Source organism: Etheostoma cragini, chromosome 20, assembly GCF_013103735.1.
Source record: "Etheostoma cragini isolate CJK2018 chromosome 20, CSU_Ecrag_1.0, whole genome shotgun sequence".
NCBI lineage: Eukaryota > Metazoa > Chordata > Actinopteri > Perciformes > Percidae > Etheostoma > Etheostoma cragini.
Window position 1 is genome coordinate 20,327,063 of NC_048426.1, and position 25,557 is coordinate 20,352,619.

The following is a 25,557-nucleotide window of genomic DNA, read 5'->3' on the forward strand; positions in this document are numbered from 1 at the left end:
CAGAATGAAAAAGGGCAGTGCCCAGCAGACATGGTTCCTGACCCCCTTGATATGCCCTTGGAAATGGCAGATGCAGCCGCCGTGGCCAAAGAACTTCAGACTTTGCTGAGACAGCCTTTACCCAGACCCAGCTCCCCTCTGCCCCTCACTCTGCAAGCCCAGTCCCTTCCTGTTCTCTCCGATAAGGCCAGGATACAGCTCGCCACCATGGGAATCCGACTAGGGGACCGTGTGGTGATAGCGGGACAGAAGGTGTGTGGTAGATCACTATTGGAAGGCAAGAACAATTACAAATAATCCTTTAATATTCATTATTCCTTCAATTGCAACATTTTCACTTTTACCTAAAGCTGTGCCAAAATGTATATGTGGCATATTTACTATTCAATATTCTTTTTCAGTTGCCATATCTCGTGGTATAATAGAGAGAAGCTTCCCAACCTGATTAGCTGAATTCAAATCAGTATACACTTTTCCAGTCACAGTAAGCATCTCTCTGGAGTAAACTGACTCCTGACAGCAGTGAGTGAGTGAGTGAGCGCTGTGATTATTGCATCTACTGCCAGTGAAAACAGAGCGCACGCTAACCTTATACGTTTGTAGCAGTGGAACCTGCGTTTTTACCAGGAGGGCCTAAATGTGGGGACCTTTACACAATTCCAATCCATCCCCCTTTGTTTTGTACAGTAATCAGAACAGCCAGCATGATTCACTAGTGCAGTGACAACAACATCCCATCCTACAAATTGGGAGTACCAGGCTAAGCTGGAAGCAACAAGACTGGGGTTTGAACTCCAGTCCTTGCAGTTATTCACAGATCAATGTTTTTCTCTGTGAATCATTAGAGGAGGGGGAGCAGACTTACTAACACACACACAGCATATAGTTACTCGGTGACACTAAGCAGATTTATATTTGCTTATGTGCATAAAATTGTTGAATTCCTGCCATGCCCTTTTTTAAATTGGAAGAGAATGCACTGATCTTTTTTCCATGGGATTATTGATTGAATTGCTATATCTTAAACCTACTCCACTAATAACGGCACATCAAATTAAAGTGCATAGCATAAATGGCCAATAAAGCAATAACATATAAAAGATATTGATATCCAAACAGCCTTTTCCTGTATCCACATCCCATCAGTGCCATGCAGCAGTATTGTGGTTTATCCTAAACAAACAGACGCTTTGGTTAATTTTATTATTTTAGCCCTCCAACCAAGAAAAAACTAGTTTCCAGTTGCTAAGCAACACCCTTTCCAGCGTTCAGGGTTATTTTTGACAGTTAATTCTGGCATATTATCAACATTCATCTAAACATGTTTAAGTTCATCTAACTCTGATGTGTCAAATGTCCGGTTTAAAATGCTTATACTCTTTGCCCGTGTATCATACATCTTCTCTTTCGTATATCTCTATATTCTTGAACGTTTAATCTTTTGCTGTGCCATGGTGTCCAAAGCGGGCAGTGATAATGAGCTCAAGTGTTAGAACATTGATGAATAAAGTGTAAACAAAGGGACACACTGAAGTTGTCAAATACCAGCACTGTTATTATAAGCATTTATTTAAGTCTCTTGACCAGTCACAGTGTAATTTGTAGTGTATGTGTATAATGTGTTCTTTAAAACATGTACTTTACTCTTTAGCTTCATCACATGCTGTAGCTGGTCTACATGTTGGCATGTGCCTGATGAAAGCGGTGTTTTTTCAGCTTTTGTGGCTGGTTAGTTTGTTTTATTGCATTAACCTTACTTTCAGTTAGTTAAACCAGTCCTTACCTATGAATTTTATTCAAAGAAATCCCACAACCCATTTACTTTTCCCAATTACTTCATGGAAAGCAAATAAATACTGTAGTGTGGCTGGTCAACCTAACCACCCAACTTCAGCATAGTGGAACCCTAGCCCCGTTGGTCAAATATTTTAGTTTTCTAACTTTGTTCATGGCAAAGTTCAATTTTGACAATTTGCTATGCAATAATCCTGCTCCAAAATGAAGTGAAACCCCCAGAAATTGGGGCAAAATTTTGCCTAACCAGCCTTTTATTTACAATGATTGATTCAGTCCACCCTGAATTTGCCTAATGATCCAACAAAAAGGTGAAATAGGCATCCCATCCCTCTTGTGCCATTGGCACAAAATCAACACACATCTCTGTTGCAATCATTGATGCTTCAACTTCACAAGTACAGGCTCAGATGCCAAGTTGAGCAATATCCGTGACAGCCTTTCTCTCATCACTTGCAACTGACTTTGCTATTAAGGTTGACATTTACAGTCTCTGCCTAGTACCCAAAATACACACACAAATACAGTCACCATCACTGTATTTTGTATCATTATTGTGTCCGACGTTGGCGCCTACACAGATTTGGAAAATACAGAACAAGACTGTGGTTTCCCAATTATTTGGTCTTGCTCTTGGAAACCGCTTTTTCCACGTTCCTTCTTCAACCATTATAAAGTTGAAGTGTTCCCACTGTTCAGGCTCTGTTCAATACTTTTGATACTGGCACTGATTTTTCGCACCCTGCTGGTATGTTTGCTTAATTAGTTTGTGCCTATGTAAGCTTGCAAAACAACTACCAGAGTATTGAATAATGGCAAATAATTAGTAAATAAACCAAAAGACACTTTTTTTATCTTGTGGACTGGACAGAAGACCCTTATTATACCGTGATCACAAACCATATGTTTTAAAAGATAAACTTGTAGTTGACATTATCTTACATGATTTTTGAAGTCTTAATTCAAATGTTCATTAATGTGTTCAGTTACCTCTTGTAGTCCTTTACCAGGACTACTACCAAGTGCACCTTATTCAAGCTGCTTTTTTAGCCTTACCTCAGTGCTATGACATTGAAAAATTGATCAGTCTCTGAAAGCTAAACATCTATTCTGTAGTGACGCCATTTTACAAGTAATCCCAATGCCATTTCATATGTGAGCTCTTATTTCTGCAAGGTTATTATTAGATCAGGGAGTGCCTTTTTGTACTCTAGGGGCAGAGGAGTATATTCAATTTCAATGGAACCTTAAGTTTGTACAATATCATTGTTAGTTTAGGGCCATAAGAGATAATATGATGAAATGGTTGGTGTCGCCATGTTTTTTTTTTTATGCATTTAAGGAAGAAAGAGTTTTGAGAGCAGTTGAAAAAATCTCTGGCTCAGGGATCCTCAACTGAATTTTCTCCACCTGTTAAGGTAAACATTGGCTTTAGGCTTTTCAGATTTACTATACAGGTGCAGTACTTAAAGCTTGCAGACAAATCAAGAATCTGTGGGTAGAGTGTGAACTTTTTACACACATGATGTTGCTGGTGTTGGTAAGTTCAAAGTGATGCAGTAGAGGTGGACGGTTTCTCGCCATTAGTTTTGCATTAGCCTAACTGGTACAGAAAGATTTGCGCAGCAGTTCAACATTTGCTTTTCATATTGCAAGCCATAACCAACATTACCGACTTGAGTTTTCTTTCAGATCTGTTAATCGTTTTTCTGTCTATCGTTTCCAGTATCTCTACTAAATGGCAGCCTGGTAGTCCTCCTATCCTCTGTTTATCTTAGTTTAGACATCAGGAGCTTAACATGGACCCAGGAACAAAAAGGAGTTTGATGAATAGTTGTCAGACAAAACAACCCCCCTCATTGATGTGCAGCATCAGCTTTTGTTCAGAGTAATAGTGACTAAAAGAAAACCACTGGCCACCATTACCAGTTCTTGCTATCTAATCAGGGTCCCCATGCACTAGTCTGCTCTGTCCTCCTTGAATGGCCATCTAAACTGCACACACGGAAAAGCAAAACGAAAAGACGATAAGAAAATACTAATTCTAATCCAGTTGGAGATTTGCTCTGAAAGAATGAGCCATGAAGAAATTTCTGTGCCACACTCGGCACGTTTACATGAATATAATTTTCCGTTTTTTGCCCTTATTCCGAAAAATCTGTTTACATGGCTGTTGAAAGTGAATATTCCACAAATATTTCCGTTTACATGTAGCCGTGCAAAACAGTTTTTCTTTTTTTTTTCTTTTTTTAAGTTTACCAGCGGCGTCCCTATTTCATTACTTCAACCAGCTTCTTGAAAACGCCTGATAATGTTTAAAAGTAGTTGTGTTTCTCCTTATCGCGTCTCCAGTCTTGCAAACTGTTGGATGGTTGGTTTGTGTACTGAAACCATAGCAATGCACAGAGCTGACCATAAGCCTGTGGTAAAATCGAGACGAATATTCCGAATGCACTGTATACATGTCTGAAGAATGCCTCTAAAGCCCAAATAATACCAGAATACCCCACGTCTTAAATGGAAAATGCTGTATTCGGAAAAAGGCCTTATTTGGAATTTCCAACGGAAACGGGCTGTTTACATGACCTGTATCAAATTCGTAAGATTGTCACACTCTGAATATTTATTTTATTTAACCTTTTATTTATAATCAAAGGGCACTGGAGTTCCCCTCATTTTCAATGACGAGTTTACATCAAGAGGCATATACAAACAGAAAATGAAAAACGAGCAAAACAAAAACAGTTGCAATATAAATAGCAGAGAGAGTGTTTGTTGCAGAGCATTCCATGTTTCTTGGGGCATCGAAGAACAGGGCTGTTTTCCAACATCTTAACATGCTCAAGGAACCCTAAGAGTGAGACTCTAAAGACTGGACTAGCTCATTAATATAGATGGTAAAGAGTACAAAACCAAATACAGAACTTTGTGTGACACCTTGTTGTTATGGATAACAAATCTGAATTGCTAAGTGGTGGTTTCACGCATTGATGCCTCAAAGATGGTTAATTATAAAACCATGCACAAGCACCCAATCCAAGCTGAAATCAGACTTTTCATTTTAATTTTTAATTTTTATATTTGATTGTGATCGACCGTGTCAGAAGCCTTTTTTAAAGGTCAACAAAGAGATCCGCACAGTGCTTACTCATGTCCAAGGCAGAGACTGTTATTGTTAACTAGAGTGATAGCAGGGATGGAGCTATGGTTGGATCTGAAACGGGATTGCTGAGGACTTTGTTTAGAGTGATTTGACAGGAACCACTTTAATTGAGACCTAAGGTCTCAAGTACTTTAGCCAGGCATTGCAGTGTAGAGATCGGACGATAGTTATCCAGATTGTTCCTATCACCCCCTCAATGACCACAATCGGTGACCTTTGAGGGAGGGTGGCCATAATAATAATAATTGTGGAATATTGGTGTGCATCTAAGTTAACTGAGAACAGAATTAAAGTTTGCCAAGTTGTAGAAATTGGCTAATTAAAACTCTTATCTTCCCTGTTCTTTCTGGCACAGTGTTGTGCTTTGATCTATATTTCCCTTTTTAATTGTTTCTCTGCTTTGCGCTGCTTTAGTTAATGTTGACATATCAAATGTTTTTGAGTTTCTGATAGTCTTTCATTGACATAAGGCACCACACAAAGATGTTATATCACTGCTTGATGCAGTGGCCAGTTATTTTGCAGCACGTCTTGTTTTTGTTTGGATTTGCTTTGCACACTGTGTTCATATTTGTTTTGACTTTCTGTGGTATAAAATTGTGTGTACACAGGTTGGAAGCCTGCGATTCTGTGGCAGCACGGAGTTCTCTGGAGGCCTCTGGGCTGGGGTAGAACTAGACAAACCAGAGGGAAAGAACGATGGCTCAGTAGCAGGGGTTCAGTATTTCACCTGTCGCATCAAACACGGTAGGTCATGCCACAGCATAGCACTTACAGATCAACCCACTTGCTCCATCAATTACTTCTACCATTATTGTCTTTTATAGGACTTTATTGGTCCAATTAGGTTTTTAGCTTTAGCTTATCTAAAAGGAAAATTAGGGAATTAACTATACACTTTTTGTTAATTGTGTAGAAGTTAGCACATGCAATGTGTTTGCTGTTTTTTTTGTGTCTTATCACTCTGTATATGTAGAATCACCAATATTCTTCTGATTATAGTTCAAATCTATATTTTTCCACAGGAATCTTTGCACCCCTATCTAAGATAAGCAAACCTTTGGAAAAACATAAAACCAGCACCAGAAAGACGTCTACACCCGTACGCCCCCCTCGTCGCATTGATCTATCCCGCATCCCCTCCAAGATAAACACAGGTAAGGAACAAGTTACAAACCCCTCAGAAAACTTTACTAAGACCAAATCGGCCATTTGATGCTTTTGGTATTTATTGAAGATGTAAAAAGGATACATCATACAGGAATTTTAAGATGTGTGTATTAGTTTGGTTGAGCACTGCTCCATCTGCGTCAGTGTGCGGCTCACAAGTTTTTGGAAGAATGAGCTTGCCTGCAGATTTCGGGCACAATGTACTGTAAATTAAAAAATACTTTAATTGTCATAACATAAACCACAAAGGCAGTGGAACTGAACAGTCTGTAGGGACCTGAGGGTGAAGTTTTGTGAACACAGGTAAAAAAAAAAAAAACTGTTTCTTCATGTCACAAGTAATCTTATGTATTGTTCCCTGGATGAGACAAGTGGAAACAATATTAGAGACCACATATCATATGATAAGGGAAGAACTGCATCAACCTCATAGAAACAAAAACATTTTTGGAGTAACAATGTTAGCCTGATGAATAGCTTCACAATATTGGCTGTAAATTGGAGAAATAATTCTTCAAGTACCCTCACTTAAGAGGGGTCAGGGCATAAGCTCGGAGTACTAGCATCACTAGAAACCGTGGCCCATGCTTGTCCATTTTGTCATTGCCTTGGGGAAGATGTGCTGAAAGGTTTTGGTGGTAATGGCTTCCCATTCTCTACTAACTGTATTATATCCTGTCTGATATTCTGATGATCCTCAACCATCCCTCTGCTATATAACTAACATTGTCATCATGTACAGTCAAGTATATATGATCTAGGAGTAGACATCCATTTCAAAAAGCAATAAAGATAAACAATTGAGGGGAGTCTCAAAGACTGCAATCCAGTTTCTAAGTATTGTAATCAGTGTTTCCTTAAACTAAATGTGTTTTGGCAACCATTTTATGACAGAGGTCATCCGTGCTAGTGAAACCAGGTTATTGTAGGTTGAGATGTAATTGTCTGCGAACATTGACTAATAACTTGGATGAGGAGGCATACTGGGACAGCAGTCATATTTAGTAATATGCATGGAAACCTATGCTCTGTGTTGTCTTATTTAATCTTTTCCTGTCGCTTCACTTTGACCTTACATTATCATCTCCTCATTAGTCAGTTAGATAAACAAGAATGGAATTTCTATTCATCATTAGAACAGTATTACAGTAAGTACATCAGTAAGCAACAGAATCTCCTAAACAGGCATGAACTGTGTTTCGTCATCAACATAAGCAGTATTAGGTCTAGTAAAAGGAAATTATTAGTTGCTGTATTATTAGTAGTTGAGGGAGCAAAGTCATTATAGATAACAAAATGGATCCCTGTACCGACAGTTTTAAAGAAACATGCCGACTTACTGGGACTTTAGCTCATTCACCGTATCCCCCAAAGTTAGACAAGTCGATACATACCCTTCTCATCTCCGTGCGTGCTCCCAGCATTAGCTTAGCCTAGCAAAGATACTGCAGGTAACTGGTTCCAACTAGCTACTGCTTCCAATAAGTGACAAAATAACGGCAACATGTTCCTATTTACATGCTGTGATTTGTATAGGAGTGTACAAATAACAAGGTCACATGAGACACAGCCATCTTCTAACCGTATACAAACTGGGAACAGTATTCTCAGAAAGGCAAAGCATTGCTAGGCGGAGGGCTTAGCGCAACACAGAAAAGCACAGTTACTTCTAAAAATGAAAGGTCTGTATTATTCATCATAGGTACACTTCAACCATGAGAGACAAAATTAGGAAAAAAAGACTCCAAACTCAACCGTGGCCAAGACCAAATAGTTGTCAAAGGATACCAGGAAGAAAATTTTAAACCTTTACTAGGTTGGGAAGTGTGAATTGTAAGAAAATGTAAGACATAGAAGACCTCGATCTGGGGCTCCAAGCAAGATCTCATTCCTTGGGGTCAAAATGATAATGAGAACGGTGAGCAAAAATCCCAGAATTACACGGAGGGACCTGATGAATGACCTACAGTGATCTGGGACCAAAGTAACAAAGGCTACCATCCGTAACACACTATGCTGAGAGGGACTCAAATCCTGCAGTGCCAAGCTTGTCCCCCTGCTTAAGCCAGTACATGTCCAGGCCCATCTGAAGTTTGCCAGAGAGCATATGGATGATCCAGAAGAGGATTGGGATAATATCATGTGGTCAGATGAAGCAAAAATGGAACGTTTTGGTAAAAACTGATAGATATTATCAGTTTTTTTTATATTTTTGAAAATAATTGAAAGAAAATTATCCCAAACACACTGCTCAGGCAACAAAGGAGTGGCTTTGTAAAAAGCATTTCAAGGTACTGGAGTGGCCTAGCCTGTCTCCAGACCTCAACCCCATAGAACATTTGTGAAGGGAGTTGAAATTCCGAGAGGGATTCGAATCCTGCAGTGCCAGGCGTGTCCCCCTGCTTAAGCCAGTACATGTCCAGGCCCGGACATTACTGGATTTTTTTTTTTCTCTCATTTTGTCTCATAGTTGAAGTGTACCTATGATGAAAATTACTGACCTCATCTTTTTAAGTAGGAAAACTTGCACAATTTGTGGCTGACTAAATACTTTTTGGCCCAACTGTAGTAGCGAACAACATTGGAAATTGTCAGAGGATTTTTACTTGGTATCAAACCATGATCTAAAAAATAAATTTTTGAGCCAGAATACACAGACGAGGAGTTACAAATTTTGGAAAGTGATGGACAAAATAATGAACAGACTGAGGACGAGGGGAGAACCAGAACAAACACAGATTGGTGGTGTATATGTGAAATCCAATTCACTAGCAAGGTAAAGGCTACAGTCATGAGCGTTAGCTCTAGCATCGCTCATTTTATTCTGGGGTGAAAAAGCCTATTTGAGACAATACAGTAACATTACAGGAGATAAATGTAGCCCGAGAACAACGGCAATAGTAGTCACCACCCTATTTATGTAATTGTGTTAGTAACGTTACCACTGTTACAGTAGTTAGTCCTCTGAAAACATAACTCAACACTTACCGTAGCTGTCCGGTCTTTACTATCGAGGGGATGGCCGTATCCTTCAGCACACGTTTTGTGGTCCGTGTGGCCAATTCCATTTTTTTCATAATTCTCGGTAAAATGTTCTGAGCAAACACAATGGTTCTTGAAGGTGGCCACAGGTGTATTTGGATCCATATCCAGAGCAAGTATAGCCATAGATTCATTGGTCAGTGTTTATGGTTGAAATTCTATTAAACATTATGGTATTACCTGGTCTTCCCTGTTTATTGTTGCAGCGAACACCCATGCTTTTAGTATCTAGTAATTGTTGACTCCACTACTCCAACTCTGAGCAAACTCTCTGCTCTGTGACCGGACTTCTTAGGTGCTGAGAGCAAATTACTCCGCCCAAGTAGCAGAAGTACCAGTGCTTTGCCTTTCTGAGAATATACAGTAGTTTCCAGTTAGAATGCGGTTAGAAGATGGCTGTCTCATGTGACCTTATTTGTACACCCTGTCACTATACAAATCATAGCATGTAAATAGGAACATGTTGGTGTTATTTTGTCACTTATTGGGAGCAGTAGCTAGTTGGAACCATAGACCGTTAATATTAATATCAGTAATATACAGTCTATGGTTGGAACCAGTTACCTGCAGGATCTTTGCTAGGATAAGCTAATGCTGGGGGCGTCAGAGTTACAGCACGCACAGAGATGAGAAGGGTATGTATCGACTTCTCTAACTCTAGGGGATATGGTGAATAAGCTAAAGTCCCAACAAGTCGGCGCGTTTGTTTAATGCTGACGTAGTGGGCTTTTAACGTACTATGGAGGGATTGAGTCACTCTACGGTGTCCAGATGAGGCTTTCTCAACATTCCTAGCAGGTATAAGCCATGTCACGCTGTATGGCATGATTTCTTGCATTTGGGATTTTATGTTAATTTACCTGGTAGGGTGTTACCTGTGTTTCTTATGCCCTCTCGGGTTTACAGTTGTATTGTGGTAGTGATATATTTAAAGGGTTAGAAGACCAATTGATCTGGACGTGACTGGAATAACGTACCTCAGAGTGGCCTATGGAATTCTGTGATTGATAGTCTAATTAAGCAGGATTTAATAACTAGGGCATAGACGGGCTGAATAAACTGGCAGCCATTCATCACAAGGTGAGTGTGTATGTGTGGCATGCAATGCATGTGAGGGTGTTTGTGTCAGCACCTCCATGCAACCCAGGAACCAGATCATTTATGGGCAAACATTTTTCAGGGCCTTTGTCAGCGATTTACAGTACAAACTCTTGGAGCCACCTGTATTTTAGCGTCCCTTTTGTATCTATAAATTGGATGGGTCATTGTGGAACTGTCTCGTCTGGCTAACCAGCAGAGACCAACACAGCAGAATGCCAGACTGGCCCCTATTAGTGTGTCAACTGGAGCTCAGGCCTCAAAGGACGGTGGGCACATAGACAACGCTCACAAAGCACCACTGCTTGATTCATAGAGCCTCAGTATGTGCTTCAGTCTGTCACTTGAAGCGAATGTCAGTATGTGGAAGGGATAGATAGAGCCAGGAGGTCCCTGCAAGCTAAAGGTCAAGTGACAAGAAATGTTTGGTATTCTGAGCTGAAATGTAGTCTTTGGAGTTCAAAGGAAAGAGCCTCTGAGGGGAATGTTTGCCAGCTCTCTTTAAATGTGAACTGAAATGGCAATCAATAAATACCAGGCGGATTTTAAGATTTTTCTTTTCAAAGCACAAGTTAAAGTTCAAACACAGGTGACTCGTTAATAAGTTGAGAGTAATGTAAGATAATTTATGTGGTAAATTTATGTATTAAATCCTCAGAGATGATTATTTTTATGTTAGATACGTGGATGTGTATTTTATTGCCTGTTAAAGCAAATGGTCTAAAAGCCTTTTGTCAGTTTTATGGTAGATTTTCTTCAAGGCTACAATCGACATAAAAAGTTAAAAAAAATTGTTTTGGGTACCACTGCATAATTATTTTTACTTTTGCAAGAAATGTTTTATTTCCTCAGTGTGTGCTATTTGAGTCTCTACCAACATTTCTTTTGAAGTTTTTTTGGGGTTCTTTTGTATTCCCTGTCATTTGGGCTTTTGTGTGGGTGTACTGCTTGTCTCAGCATATTTAAGGTTTTTTTATTGTGTCAGTAAAATCTTGTTTTATCGCTACTCTACAGTGTCATGCTTTCATTTGTATCTTTTCAGTTTAGCTTTTGTCTCTGTCTTTAACTCTGCCACTCATGGAGTGCTTCTGTCTTTTTAGTTACTGGTTTATTTCTACAAACTTTATAAACGGCCCTTCTGTATATTGTATTAACATGTAAACAAGGCCATCTATGTTCATAGGGTTCATTAAATACTCTGTGGGTGTGGGGGTGTGCGCGCCTCCATCTGTTAAAAAAAATCCCTTGATAATAAAAACCCTCCACCTGGTCTCAATCAGGACACAGAGAGAGACACCTCAGTAACAAAGAAAGGTACTGCAGTTCCAGCTGAGTGGGTTTTAATCTACTGTGTATCGGAGAACGGGCTGTGGAATTGAGTTTGTATTATTTAGTGTCATTTCTCTTTGGTCAAAACTGGAAATTGTTAAAATCTTAGTTTTTACTTAGGCAGTTTGTATAGAACATTTAAGCAACCGGGCAAATTCACAGTGCTTTAAAAAAAACGATAAAACACAAGAATAAAAGTTACAGTGCAGTATAAGAAATTAAACATTTAAAGACATGAACAACCATGTAAACCAACCACGCTGCTTTCCCTTGTTTAGTTCTGACTCTGGGGACAGACATTTGGGACAGCAGACCTGTCCCAAATGACCTGAGAGGTCTGAGTGGTTTGTAGTTTACTACCAGATCAGAAATTTAATTTGGCCCTAAATCGTTAAGTGATATATAAATTAGCAAAAGTATTTTGAAATCAATTTTTTGAGGCACAGGAAGCCAGTGAAAGGACTTCGAGCAGCAGCGTTCTGAATTAGCTGCAGCTGTCTTTTTATTTATTTATTTTTTTACACTTTTTTTTTTTTTTTTTTTTTTAAAAGGGTGTTAAAGTAGTCAAGTCTACTGAAGATGGACAAGTCACATACTTCTCCTCTCCTGTCTTTGATAATCAGTGCACCTTATTGCTTAAAACCAAGCGTTATCAATCTGTGGGTAGTTCAACAGGAACATCAATGCCTTTTTAAAAAAAAAAAAAAAAAAAAAAAAAAAGTATTGTACTGGTATGTTAAAAATGTAACCGATTACATGTAACTTTGATAAACCGTGTGTATCCATTAGGCAGCATTTGTCATTGTAACAAAATTGAAAAATTTGATCTGATTGGGTTGAAATAATCTGTATTCCAGATATTTTCCTCAACCTGAAAATGTTGGCAGTTATATGCTTTTGGTTGGTTGTCCAATGTTCACAAGTCCACTGATCAATTAAAGCAATAAAGAGATTGATTAATCAAACAGTAATGTCAGAATCTGCAGATTCAAAGGTTATTTCCGTTTGTTAGCTAAGACTTACTATTGAAAACAATTTTTGCCAAAGGAGGAGGAGTTTTTTTTGCCCATTACTGTCTGGGTTCCAATTTGTTTGCAGCTGAATCATCCCTTTGTCTTACAGCACTTTGGCACCAATTTAATCAATTAGCCTCTTGGGCACTTAATGAACTTATGGCCTGTGAAGGTCTGTGGAAGTTAAAAGCTTAATGAGGTCCTGCATCCAAATGGCTTGAGAGTGAAATTGGGCATCCACCATCTCATTCCCTCAAGTTTTTGAAGGGGATTAGTAAGTTGGAACGTAATTGGACGTTGATAACACACTAGCAACTGTAAAATATTGAGCTCAGTTGATTTGTTAGATAGGCCATAGATGCAACACAGATTTTTGGATTTCTGAAAAGAACAGTGGTAATTGTCTGGATCTGAGTGTGGTTGGCACTGTCACATTCAGAAGAACAAAACAGAAAAAAATAAATCATAGGCTGAGGTTAATTATTTCCATGGAATTATAAAAGTCACTGATATAAGCCTGACTGGATGGATGAATGGTTGGTTCAGTATTAAGAGGAAAGGCACACAGCTTGTGCCATGTGATTTAAGATGGCAGAATGGATAACATTTACAACCAGTGTTCCAGTCGAGCCTAGATACAGTTTATGCACCTTTTTTGAATGTTTCATGTATATCACTGGCTGAGTAGCTGTCTTCACAGAAATAATTTTTATTAATTCACTTTTGACTGTGTGTTCTGTTCAAGACACTTGTTTTGAACAGTTTTCTTTAATTACCTGTTCCCTGTGTTTGTTGTAACTCATTCCTCTGTGTTATTTTCACCACAGGTGTTCTCTCCCAGTCTCTCTCCTCTTCGTCCTCTTCACTGGACTCTCGGCATGGGCCAGGTGCCCGACCTCGTCCACTGCCAAGGCAACGTCCTTCTGCCAGGCAGCGAAGGGAGCGTGCTTCCCTGAGTCCCAGGACCACTCCGGCCCTGCGCTCTTCTCCTGACACCTCTGCACTTACTGCAGGTCTGTATTACATTACATACTGTATTGTTTTTACATTTACTTTAATAAGATCCCTCTTTCTTTTGGATTATTTCATGATTATTCAAATCCAATGGAATCGAATTTAGGACGGTAAGCAGTAGGGCTGCACGATTATGGCCAAAATGATAATAACAATTATTTTGATCAAAATTTGATCACAATTATTCTCACGATAATTTGTTGATTTTAACCAAAACAATTTTTATAATGACATAGGCTATTTATAACTGCGAGAGGGAGTGTGATGGACGCTGTACACACATGGTGGGTACACAAGTTGTGTGTATGAAATGTCTGTATCGTCACTGCGCTGCATTATTATGAACTAGGATTGTCTGACCATGGGTCACATCTCTGGCCCAGGTCCAGCAGCTCTGTCACACACGCTATTACTCTACCAACTGAAGTTAGTTGCATTCAATAACTTCTTCTGTGTTTGCCGTGGCGGCCGCAACAGCAGAGTTACCAGCGGAAACACTTGGTACAAATACAGGTTTGCCCCTCATATTTAACAATATACAGCTGTGTTAATAAAAAATTAAAACTGTAGACAAATGTCAGAAGTGTGGACCGGTGCTGTGTGGCCGGGCGTGGAGAGAGAGTAGAGGAGAGAGCCAACACAGGCACGGCTTTACAGACAAAATGGGTCATGTAACGCAAAATTAACCCATATCCATATAAACGGCATTGCAGCGGATGCGAGGACATTCACACCGATGCGTCCTAGAGCAGCTAACAGACGCTACTAGCACCAACAAGCACTGGTCACTGCTATTGTCTGAAAAACAACACACATGGGACAAAATGTTGCGTTTACTGGTAAACTGGTAAACCTTGAGGCCGACACATAACCGACTATCTGTTGTTTTCCTACCTTTACTCTGTCCTCTGTGTCTGTCTACATCTAGAAACTAAGCTGCACAGGGTGCAGTGAACTACTCTGACTGGCACATGATCAGACAGTGGTTTACGGAGCGGTAGATGGGCTATGAAATTACGCTTTAAAAAAAATAATTGCTCAATCACGCAAATTTGATCGTGGGAAGTCAAAATCGTAATCTTGATTAAAATTCGATTAATTGTGCAGCCCTATACATTTTTTGTTCATCTTTCCCAGGTCTTCGAAGCCAAACCCCCTCAGCTAGTGGCTCTGTGTGTGGGGGCCCTGAGATGCACCTGGGGGAGAGGGTGCTCGTGGTAGGCCAGAGAACTGGTGTAGTCAAATTTTATGGAAAGACCAGCTTTGCTCCAGGTCAGTAGTTAAAATTACTGGTTACCCTACAAAGATTTGACCGTTGAAATCACCTTAAAATTTATACTGCGACACATGATATTTCGCCATTAATGCCCTTTATTTGGTAGATGCTTTGCAGCGTTGCTTTTCATCTGTGTATTCTGGAGGACACTTATATCGCTCGCGTGAATCATTAAGACAACAATGGTATTCAGCATGAATGTTCATTCAACCAATATCTGATGTGAATTGTAATATGTGGAAAATTGCCTTATTTGAAATAATAGTGCCCATTCATATTTAAAAAGCTATCTAAAGTACCAAAGAATGAAGTTAGAAAAGTTAGTAATAGAAAAAAGGGAATGATTTAATTAGTGTAAATTTCCCTGGAATGTTAAATAACACTAATGTAAAAGTGTTTTTGAAAACCGAACGAGAAAAGTCCAATAATGCCAAGAGATGTAGAACATTTTACATTTTGAATTTGTTTTCTAGTAGTAGAAGAGAAAGCTGTGAGAAACATTCATGAAAATGTAGAAATATGAAACAAATTGTTTGAAAAATCTCTAATGGATTGCACTGCTTAAAAACGTGTGAGTTTAAATGTAAAACTGTCAGAGTTGGAAGCTGAACTGCATTACCTAAATAAGTTAAGAGCTTAAATATACTGCTAAAAGCTGGAAGCTAAACTGATAACAGTGGAATTTCAAATGAATTGACTGAAAAGCCTGCAAGAAATACTTTTTATTTACTGTTATTAGACATATCCATTGCATAGAACAAAAAAGCATCACCCAAAGGAGTTGAGAGAATTGTTACCTGGGCTGAAAAGATGACATTGCATTGAAAAAGCTGCAAGACAAAATACATTAATCACAAGCATGTAAAAAAAAAAAAAGAGTAATGTAAGTCATGGGAGATGAAGATGAATTGTAACTTTAAATGTGACCTGACGTTTACTGAAATGTACTTTCAATGAAAGTAACGTCTTTGAAGTAACTTATTTTGAGTAATACAGTGGAGGTGTGGCTGCCAAACTATACTGCTGTTATAATAACCATTTACGTGTGGTTGTGACCTGAGCCACATTCAGGACAGTCTACTGAAATGTGAGCAGAAGTACATGGTTTTAAAGTATTATCATATATTACATGTGTGATTGTGGGCTGGGACAATCTGCCAGGCCATTTCCCTGTTATGAATTTACCAGCTTAGACTTTAATTTTGAAAATCCCAGAAACTGTTATCAAATGCAATTGATGGTTGCCATAGTATATCCTATTACAGGATCTCTTGTTAGAGTTCAGCAGAAGAAAATGTGACATGCAGCTTTTGACATCAGAAGACTAAACTGCATTATGGCTGTCTGTCTAATCAGTTAGCGTGTTTGTAAATAGAGAGAAGACCCCTTGTGATATCTGAGGCCTTGATCTTTCTAATGAGCTTTTGACCATGTAACCTGTGTCTGAGGGCTCTGCCAGGGAGGGAAAAACCTGTGAAAAGGTTTTAAAAGCCCAAGCTTTAAATGGCATCAGTTAAATAATTTTACTGAGCACCAGAAGGTCTTTGCAAACTTATTTATATAAAATGTGTGTGGGGAAAAAATTAAAAATGACTCGGAAATCAGTTTCAAAATAGTCATTGTTTGCATTTGGCTCAACACCGAATGAGAATAAATGACACAAGTCATTTATCATGATCACTGCTAAGGCAAGATATTTGCCCTCTAGCTCTGACATCACCCACAATAATTGGACTCATATTGTAAATGCAGATACAGTAAACACGGAGTTGCGTGATCGGCTACAAAGAAGGCAGCTTAAGGTATAGTTATTGGCCCAATTTTGCCAAATAGTTGTTATATTGTTCTAACTCTGATATTCTATCAGTTTGTGCTTGAGAGTCATTTAAAGCAGAATGGCAAACAAGGACAAAACCCAACATGGCGATACAAATGCCATTGCAGAAGCATTACTGGAGAAACAGAAAAGCTACCTTGACCCACCTTTTTTCAGATGTAGTCTCAGATCTGGGGATCGACAACAAGAAGAAGCCAACTGCTATCCATGCCCAGCTAGTATCTCTAACTGCAAGCCTTTGCTCTATAAGATCTGATGTGGACAATCTTAAAACTACCATAGAAAGCAACTCAAGTACTCTTGACAGCCATGGCCACGCTTTTGAAAAGCTTTTGGAGGACAGAAACCAGAGATGCAACTGTTACGGCCCCTGTGTAACTCTTCTGTGCTTTCCTAATTAGGTTAATCGTGGACACCTGAGGGCCCCAGTGTGTGCCGATTATTTATTTAATGTATGTATGTATTTTCTTTGTTTTGGTGTGGAAACATTTGGTTGCAGTGGAGAAGGTGCACTGTGCCTTCTTCGGTATGTGTACTGTACTTTTCTGTATATTGTCATCAGGATCAATGTTTTGCACTTTCGCTTAAATAAAAAAAGAGAGAAATGTGATTGCAAAAAAGATACACTAAACTTAACAGTGACACCAACTGTATCGAACTGAGATGTTGTCTAGTTTTTTGAGTGGTTTTAAGTTTGATTGAAGTCTTTAGGTGAAAGTATGTAGGAGGAGATACATTTTGAAGTGGGAGAGGATTTGAATTCTGCTCTTGACTTTCAATGTAAAAAATCTTTTTTAAATCTTAAAAAGGCTGAATAATAAACAATGGAATAACAATACTGTGAATCAGCATTCACACAATAAAGAACATGTCCAAGAAGACCAAACTACTCTCTAAGGTTATCAAAGTTGGGTATATGGTAGCCTACTTAGGGTTTAGGAACAACCTAAAAAAAAAAGCCTTCATAGCATGTCAAATATTTGTTGATTTGAATAAATCATGGCTATCTTTTCTGTTTTCAGGAGCAACATAAATAATTAAAATTACTGCAGTTTCCTTAAAGTTGGTATGGCTGACCATAAAATCAAACGCCTATAGAATAAAGACTTAGTAGACATGTTTATATTTAACGTGACATGTTGTGAAATGAAGGAATGATCATGCATTGCCAATTTTGTCTCCAAATGTAGAACTTGCGTTGTTGCCTCAGGTTGATACATCAATCTTTATTTACTATATACAATTTTATATTCTATCTTTTTGTAGCAAGAAATTCCAAAATGTTTGCATATTTATGAAAACTTTTGTGCAGTATCTTTATTGTAGAATGAGTTAAAAGGGGAGAAAGCTCTATTAAGATCCTCTTTTTCTCGGAAGACAATTCATTGCAGTTGGATGGTATGTACTAAATAAGATGAGAAAGCTGCTTAGCTGCTGCTAAGTACTAATGTATCTCACACCCCAAGATCATGTTTATCTCAGCCTCAGTGCGTTGAGGATGGTGTCTTTATATCAAAAGCAGCTCTTCTTGCTGACGATTCACATAAATAGATTTAATTTTTACTTTTTGTGTATTTCCTAAAGTGGCACATTATTCTAATGATGCAACACCCTTTTGGAAGCTATATTTTCATGCAACAGCTGACTGTTTTTCTGTGTACAGTTTGTTTAGTAGAGTGCAGAAAACATAATCTTAACACATCTAGTTTTTACAGCTGCCAACATTGAAGACTTAAATCTTTTTTTAATGTGGATCTCTTCTAGTAGGAGATTTGCAATTATGGGCCCTTAAGTTATTTTGATTTCTGGTCTTTCTGTCCATGCAGGCCTCTGGTTGGGCATTGAACTGGACAAGCCAAGTGGTAAGAATGATGGATCAGTGGGAGGAGTGAGGTACTTTAGCTGCCCACCAAAACATGGCGTCTTTGCTCCTCCGTCTCGTGTGCAAAGGTGAGTGCAGAACCTTAGCCTATATTTTCGTCAGATGACACTAATGAGCTCTTTTGACAGTTTCATTTGTGCCAGTGTTGAAGTATTTGATGTTGCACTATGTGGTAAACAGTCCTCTGTACTTTTGTTTAAAGGGAGTCCAAGTTGTCAAACGTGAAGCCCGGGGCCCGCAGCCCAGCATGAGTCCTCATTTTAATGTGGCACCTACTTATGAGCCAAACGCCATTATCCCTGCCTTTTACATATGCATTATGGATAATGAATATGTTTTTCATGGGTTTAGGTGAGAGACGTAAAAAGGTTCTATTTTCACAATGGAATTGTATGGAATACATAAATGCCTTTTGAAGATGTTGCCTGCATTTGAATTTTAAGTACACGGAAGTATTATTTTTATTGATACAAACATATTGATTTGAAGGGGGGAGCACAGGCTACAAGAGTTATCACTAGACACTTTACAGATAGAGCAGGTCTAGACCATGCTCCAGAATTTACAAGGACCCAACAGTTCTAGTAGTTTCCTCCAGAGCAAGCAACAGTGCGACAGTGGCGAGGAAAAACTCCCCTTTGGGAAGAAACCTCGGACAGACCCAGGCTCTTGGTAGGCGGTGTCTGGCAACCGGTTGGGGTTAGAATGAAGAGTGGCAATAACCGTCCCCCAAAAAACGTTTGTAGTAGTTTGTGGCATGGCTTGACTACATAGTTGCTCTTTTCAGTTTTCTATCTCCCGCTTGTCTGACAGAACAGATATACTACTTATATTGTACTCAATACAGCTGTCTACACAGGCTGGCCATCTTTTTGGCTTTGATACTTTTCTTCCTTTTTTCACACAGTAATTGTGTTTTTCAGCTCCTGAGTGCTGCCAATACACAAGTGACCCATACAGCAGTACTGTGCCTGAATGCATCTTGTATAGACCTTGACAGAGGACTGTAGCTGCTGCTCAGGCCTAAGTAAATAACTAAGGCTTTACTGGCATTGTTCGAAGTGTTGGACCACCGATCTGATGTTAAAGTAGCCATAAGGTTTCATCTGGTAACAATACTGTCTGTAGTGTTATACGATGTGGAATGGCTAAATGGAACCACTAAATATTTAATTTTGTAGAACTAGTGCAACTTAAGTTCATGCCAAATCAGTGAAATTTTGATAAGTGATCTTCTCTGTGAGCAAGTGATACAGAAGCAGTGTGAGGAGCTCCATTGAAAAGATCCTCTCAGCTAAAATAAACTTGTCTCTTGAAGTGTATATTCAGCCTCTTAAAAGCTCTCTGATGTTTAAAATCTGGTCTGATCATGCAAGTATTTTTTGGCTAAACATGTAATTACAGTAAACATTGACATGCAGAACCAGAATGCAGGACAATCTGAATTATACACTTTCACTTGGGTGTGCTTCTGAACACAGCAAAGATGTCTGTAATAATATATAATAAAAATATGTCTTAAAACTTGAGTATCAGAAAAATGTCATGGTTCAGTGATGTAGAAATATTTGTGAAGACATTTTTCAATTGTCAAATTTTGTTAAATTATTGTAATTACAACTTAAAACGTACTGGTCAAAACAGAAATGCTTTATTTTTTTATCCAAGCACATTTGCTAGATCAGTTGCCATTTTACATGCATTTCCCACAGAAATTACCTCCAGTGAGTATTACAAAGGTGTGTGTGTGTGTGTGTGTGTGTGTGTGTGTGTGTGTGTGTGTGTGTGTGTGTGTGTGTGTGTGTGTGTGTGTGTGTGTGTGTGTGTGTGTGTGTGTGTGTGTGTGTGTGTGTGTGTGTGTGTGTGTGTGTGTGTGTGTGTGTGTGTGTGTGTGTGTGTGTGAGAGAATTCCTGCTTCAGTGAATGGACATACAGTGCTGTTGAGTGTTTAAAATAAAAACCTCAGCTGAGGCAGTGTTGGGACAAATAACCTTCAAGTCTCCAAGATGGCTATTTATGGAGATCATTTAATCCTGGGCATATGGAAACCCTTGTCTGACATACATATTCACAAGCCACCAAGTTATTCACTGCCAGAAATGTTGTTTTTGCTCACATTTTCTACAAGTGAATTAGAACTGTTGACTTTTCTTTTTAACAGCACAATGCCTCAAGTGTAAAATATGTCTCATAACTGAATAAAAGCTATTACAGTTTACAAAGCAGTTGACATCTGAAATACAGGTTGTGCTTATTTCAAAGGAGAGAGATTTGTCAGCTTAGAGGGATTGCTGGATAAATTAACACATTACACCTTTTATACCTAGGTATAATTAGCCTCTTCACCTTCTATTCAGAGGAGAGCTTTCCTCTTCTCTTCCCATCTCTTGATTGCTCTCCCTGTCTTTGTTTTATCCCACTGTTACAAGATAAAAGCTGCTTTGTAGAAAGTCGGCGCCTGTGTTTTCTTGCCATGCCCTATATATTTCCCTTTACTTTTTCCCCCTAATTAACCCCAGGCCAAATGGTGTGCTAAACAGCGTTTCTTATGCCACCCCCCCCCCCCCCCCCCCCCCCCCCGATTTCTCTCTTAGAAAACAAGAAAATGCCTTTTTCTTGTTTTGATCATTCCTCAACATTGGCAGCCTACCTCTTTATGGGTTTTAGAACTCTAACAGGATTATAGTCACATAGTGGCTTAGGAAAACATCAATATCAAGACAGGCTCTTGTGCAGCAGGAAGGTACCCCCCCCCCCCCTTTGTTGCTGTTGTCAGAAGGGGCCATCATCAGATTCAGGGCCATTTAACATGTTCATTTTTTTAACTTTAAAATGTTATATATGTGTGGAGTTATTTAATGATTTTTCAAATCTAATACATTTTATTCTACATTATTCTCTGTAGATTTGATTTAAGTATGATTGAGCTTAACTCAGCTTGTACAGCAGGTTGTCTCATAAAAATCAATGAAATGACCGAAATGTTACTAAATGTTCATAGAGGTATATCACCGTACGTCACTTGCATGTTTCTCTCTTTTTAATCACAGGATCCATGGGTCTGTTGATTGCCTTTCAGAGCTCTCCTCCTCTCGCCTTAGTCATTCTTTCAGCGGTGAGAGTTCTGCCTTCATTGCAAGCTTCGACTGACATTTTTTTGAAATGTTCCTTTTGCATATATTATGCTGTGATTGCTTGTGAAGTCATTATTATACAAGAATCTATGTAGGAGTACTTTTCTCTTGTGATTGCCGTGCAGGGACAATCCGTCGCAGTTTCAGCACGTCATCGGCTTTCGCCACCCAGAAGGAGACGAGCAGAAGTCCTGTTACCAGGTGTGGCTCTCTTTCCTCTCAGCCCTCACATTTTATCCTCCCAAAGCTTTTCAACTTTATCCTAGGCAGTGGCATAATCAATACTGATAAGAAGCAGTGGTATTAGTCAGCAAAGGTTCCTCTTTTAAATGGCCGATGCATGATTTTGGTCAGAATGAGAGTGAACAGGGAATTGAAGATGAATCTCTCAACATTTAGCTGCCATCAATCATCCACTTACTTTGGAGAGTAACTGCATACCTTTTTTTTCTTCTTTTTTTTCTTTCTTTCTATAAATCTTCCTTGCTGTATTTTTCTCTGTTGCCACAATTCATCAAAAAAAAAAGAAGTCGCTCCAACCCTCACCGTCGGCGCTGGAACACCCTAACTGGTGGTATTGGCAGTGTTCCCAGGAGAACAGCAGGGTCCAGCCCCTTACCCAGCTCGGACGGACAGGTTTGCCTCCACGTGGGCATGCAGGTCCTGCTCAGCAGTGCCAATGACATGGCATTCATACGTTATCTGGGCACAGCAGACTTTGCCCCAGGCCTTTGGCTGGGTCTGGAGCTCCGGAGCTCCAAGGGTAAGAATGACGGCTCTGTGGGTGGCCGCCGTTACTTCACCTGTCGACCTGGCCACGGTGTGCTGGTCCGTCCCAGCCGGGTCACCTACCGTGGTATCAACGGTTCACGCTTGGTGAATGAAAACAGCTAAGGAATGTAGAAACCAGAGAGCGGAGGGTTGTTTTAACTTTCTGTTCATGATCTATTCAAAGCAAAAGTATTAAGTTTAAACTTTGCTTTTTTTGCATTGCACATTATTTTCTATTTGTATAGTTAGTCCTATGTACTCATCCAGAGGTGTTGTAAGTATCAGTACAGTAATAAAACCAACTATTAATAGTTTGAATTTAAAATACTAGATTACGTTTTTGGAACAAAATATAGGATGCGAACAAGGCACTTTAAAAAAAATTAACTTTAAATTCATATTAGAATTGTTCTTGAAAGGATACAGGGGAAGAAAGTCTTAATAGGACATAAAACACTGCACTACTTCTATTCTGATTGCACTGAGAAAAAATATCAGTTAAGATGATTAGATCAGAATAAGATACAGTTAATGGTATGGATCTGCACACAAAAAAGGATTTCTAATTTTCATTACAAATCAAGTACAACTTTTTTTTATTGGATAATTTAGGTGGTAATGTAGCCTACTCCAAACTAACCAAAAGTGTGCATGTGTTGTGAATGTGTGCATGTGTGTATTAATTAATAGCACTTTTTTTTCATTTTCTTTTTCAGGGTCGTAATATGGTTTACAGATAATTGATGGTGTTAAGTCAAAACTGGATTCTTACTTTATGATCAATTGGAATTAAACGGGATTTAATTAAGTAAAGACCTCGATCAAGCTTCCTCAGAATACAACAGCATCAACAGAAGTTTTTTCCTCCTACATAAATCAGTCTCTGTCCATTAACTCTACATTGATAAATTATGGTTATTTTGTGCTATGGGCAGCAAATTCCTACCTATTGCTTCTTTTGGCTGTGATTCTGTTAGTGACAAACTGTTCATCATTAAGGCGGTAATGCCATTTAGTTAGTGTATTAAACAACACATTGAAGGTTGGATTTTTGACAATTGAAAGCCTGATTATAAACCAGACTTGTGTGTCTGGATTCAAACCTTTTTTCCTTCTGACTAAGCATCAGAGCAGTCATGTTTTCCATATTTACAACCTGAATTTGGAAACAAAATCAATGTGTGTAATATCTGCCCTGAGAGCTTTTCAGTACAGTATGTATTTACATTTGTTGAAGACCAGATTTCAGAGCAGTGGATGTGGCATAATTGTATTTGATGCTTACTTAAAGCAGCTTGACGCAGGAAATATTCAATCGTCCAGAAGTTTCAAGGATGGAGTTTGCTATTTGATTAGAGCCGTCCGGGCAGCTCAGCAGGGAGCAAGCCATTGATTTGTGCATGGGGAAAACAGGCCCGCTATTCAGCAAAACTCTCATGTACCATCCAATTAAGGTGTTGTGTAGGCCATGACAAGATCCTTAGAATCTACAATGACCTTCTCTCATTGATCTGTCCGGCCAGGCCCCCTGTGATTGAAAAGCAGTAGTGGTCAGAGCCCAAGGTTGCCTGTAATATCTGCAACAGATCTAACGGATGAATTGAGTGAGCGCTTTAAAAGCCCAATCTTTCCAAATTCCTATTGGAACATTTTAATTAAAAAAAAGTTATTTGCATTAGGTCCATCTCTGTGATAATTTCTGTGGTGTTCTACGTTTCAAATGTCATCTTTAGATAAACTCACATTTTGGTGTATTTGCAGTCCAAATTGTATTACAGCATGAGTGATTTCAGATTTCACTGATTGGTATGAAACGATTTTTTCCGCTATGTTCTTGTGGGTAATAGTTTTTCATTGGACTTCCAGATGTATATTTGAAGTATGAGTGTGTGAGAAAGGGATTTGGTCTGATGTATTTACGTGTTGTGGAAAATAATTTGAAAAAAAAAAAATTAATAAAAGATTATATTCTTATTTGACTTACCTCCAGGACTCTCTGTTTCTTCTTTGGCTCTGTGCTTTTGTTGAGTATGATTGCACTGATGAAAAAGATGTATGCTTGACTTTCTTGGACTGTTCATAAAGTTCTGAGGAGTGTTGCCTTCAGGGAATGAAAATGAAGTAGCACAAGCACTTTTAAAATGGTTACACATCTGTTCACTTACCATCTGATTCCACTGGGGCTCATCTCAGCCAAAGCTGAAAAAGCCTGCTAATGGAGTGGTCTTGTTTATTCACTGTGCCAGCCTGGGCACACAATTCAACTCAATTTTGAGTGAGGGGGGGGCCAGACCCTATATATGAATAAATAGATGTTTGCATGGTTGCTTTAAACAGTTTTCTACGTTGAATAGCGGCCAAGCAGCAAAGCTGCGTAGACCCTATGATTTGCCTGTATTTTTCTTCTACCAAACTTTAGCCCCAACAGAGCAGAAACTATGCTCCCCTTTATCTACTAAAGATTTTTACAGCCCATCACTCTTGGACTTGCAAATACTGCAAGACTTCTCAAACTTATTCCACTTATCCATTTGTTTCAGTTGACACCAAATACATAATTTGTTGACCTGAAAAGCTCTCAGGGCACGTTTTTGATTTTATTACACCATTCAGTGTTTTTGGGTAGGAGTTTATTAGCATGGCACACCGTGATGTGGCAACATTTGCCCACTCACATATTGGGGGACATTGCCTGTGCACAGCCCCCTTAAGATTAACCCACAGATGTTCAATTGGATTCAGGTCTTGGCCATTCCAAAACGTCAATCTTCTTTTGGTGAAGCTATGCTTTTGTGGATTTTTTATGGGTGCTTCGGGTCGTTGTCATGCTGAAAGGGGAATTTCCTCTTTATCTTTCTAACGGAGGCCAGAAGGTTTTGTGACAAAATGTCCTGGTATTTGGAACTGTTCATAATTCCCTCCACCCTGACAAGGCCTTGTGTTCTTTGGGTGATGTGCAGTCTTGTTTTTGCACCAAACATTTTCTTTTGGAATTATGGCCACAAAGTTGAACCTTGCTTTCCATAGACCCTAA

The 25,557-nt window shown here is 39.0% G+C and overlaps 1 protein-coding gene across 3 annotated transcripts in view; it reads left to right on the plus strand.

Moving 5' to 3' along the window:
- LOC117935319 (CAP-Gly domain-containing linker protein 4-like) overlaps positions 1-24,502 on the plus strand; it is a 33,601-nt gene extending 9,099 nt beyond the window's left edge. Inside the window, exons 7-15 of one of the 3 annotated variants that reach the window (XM_034857428.1) lie at positions 4-252; positions 5,569-5,704; positions 5,983-6,114; positions 13,437-13,622; positions 14,761-14,895; positions 18,563-18,686; positions 21,669-21,733; positions 21,878-21,953; positions 22,280-24,502. In XM_034857428.1, the coding sequence (XP_034713319.1) occupies positions 4-252; positions 5,569-5,704; positions 5,983-6,114; positions 13,437-13,622; positions 14,761-14,895; positions 18,563-18,686; positions 21,669-21,733; positions 21,878-21,953; positions 22,280-22,646 (1,470 nt within the window). In that variant the 3' untranslated portion in view covers positions 22,647-24,502. Of the gene's footprint in view, positions 1-3; positions 253-5,568; positions 5,705-5,982; positions 6,115-7,829; positions 7,920-13,436; positions 13,623-14,760; positions 14,896-18,562; positions 18,687-21,668; positions 21,734-21,877; positions 21,954-22,279 lie in introns of those variants that run through there. The other 2 variants (XM_034857430.1, XM_034857431.1) reach the window with 2 other exon arrangements.
- The last annotated feature ends 1,055 nt before the right edge of the window (positions 24,503-25,557 follow it).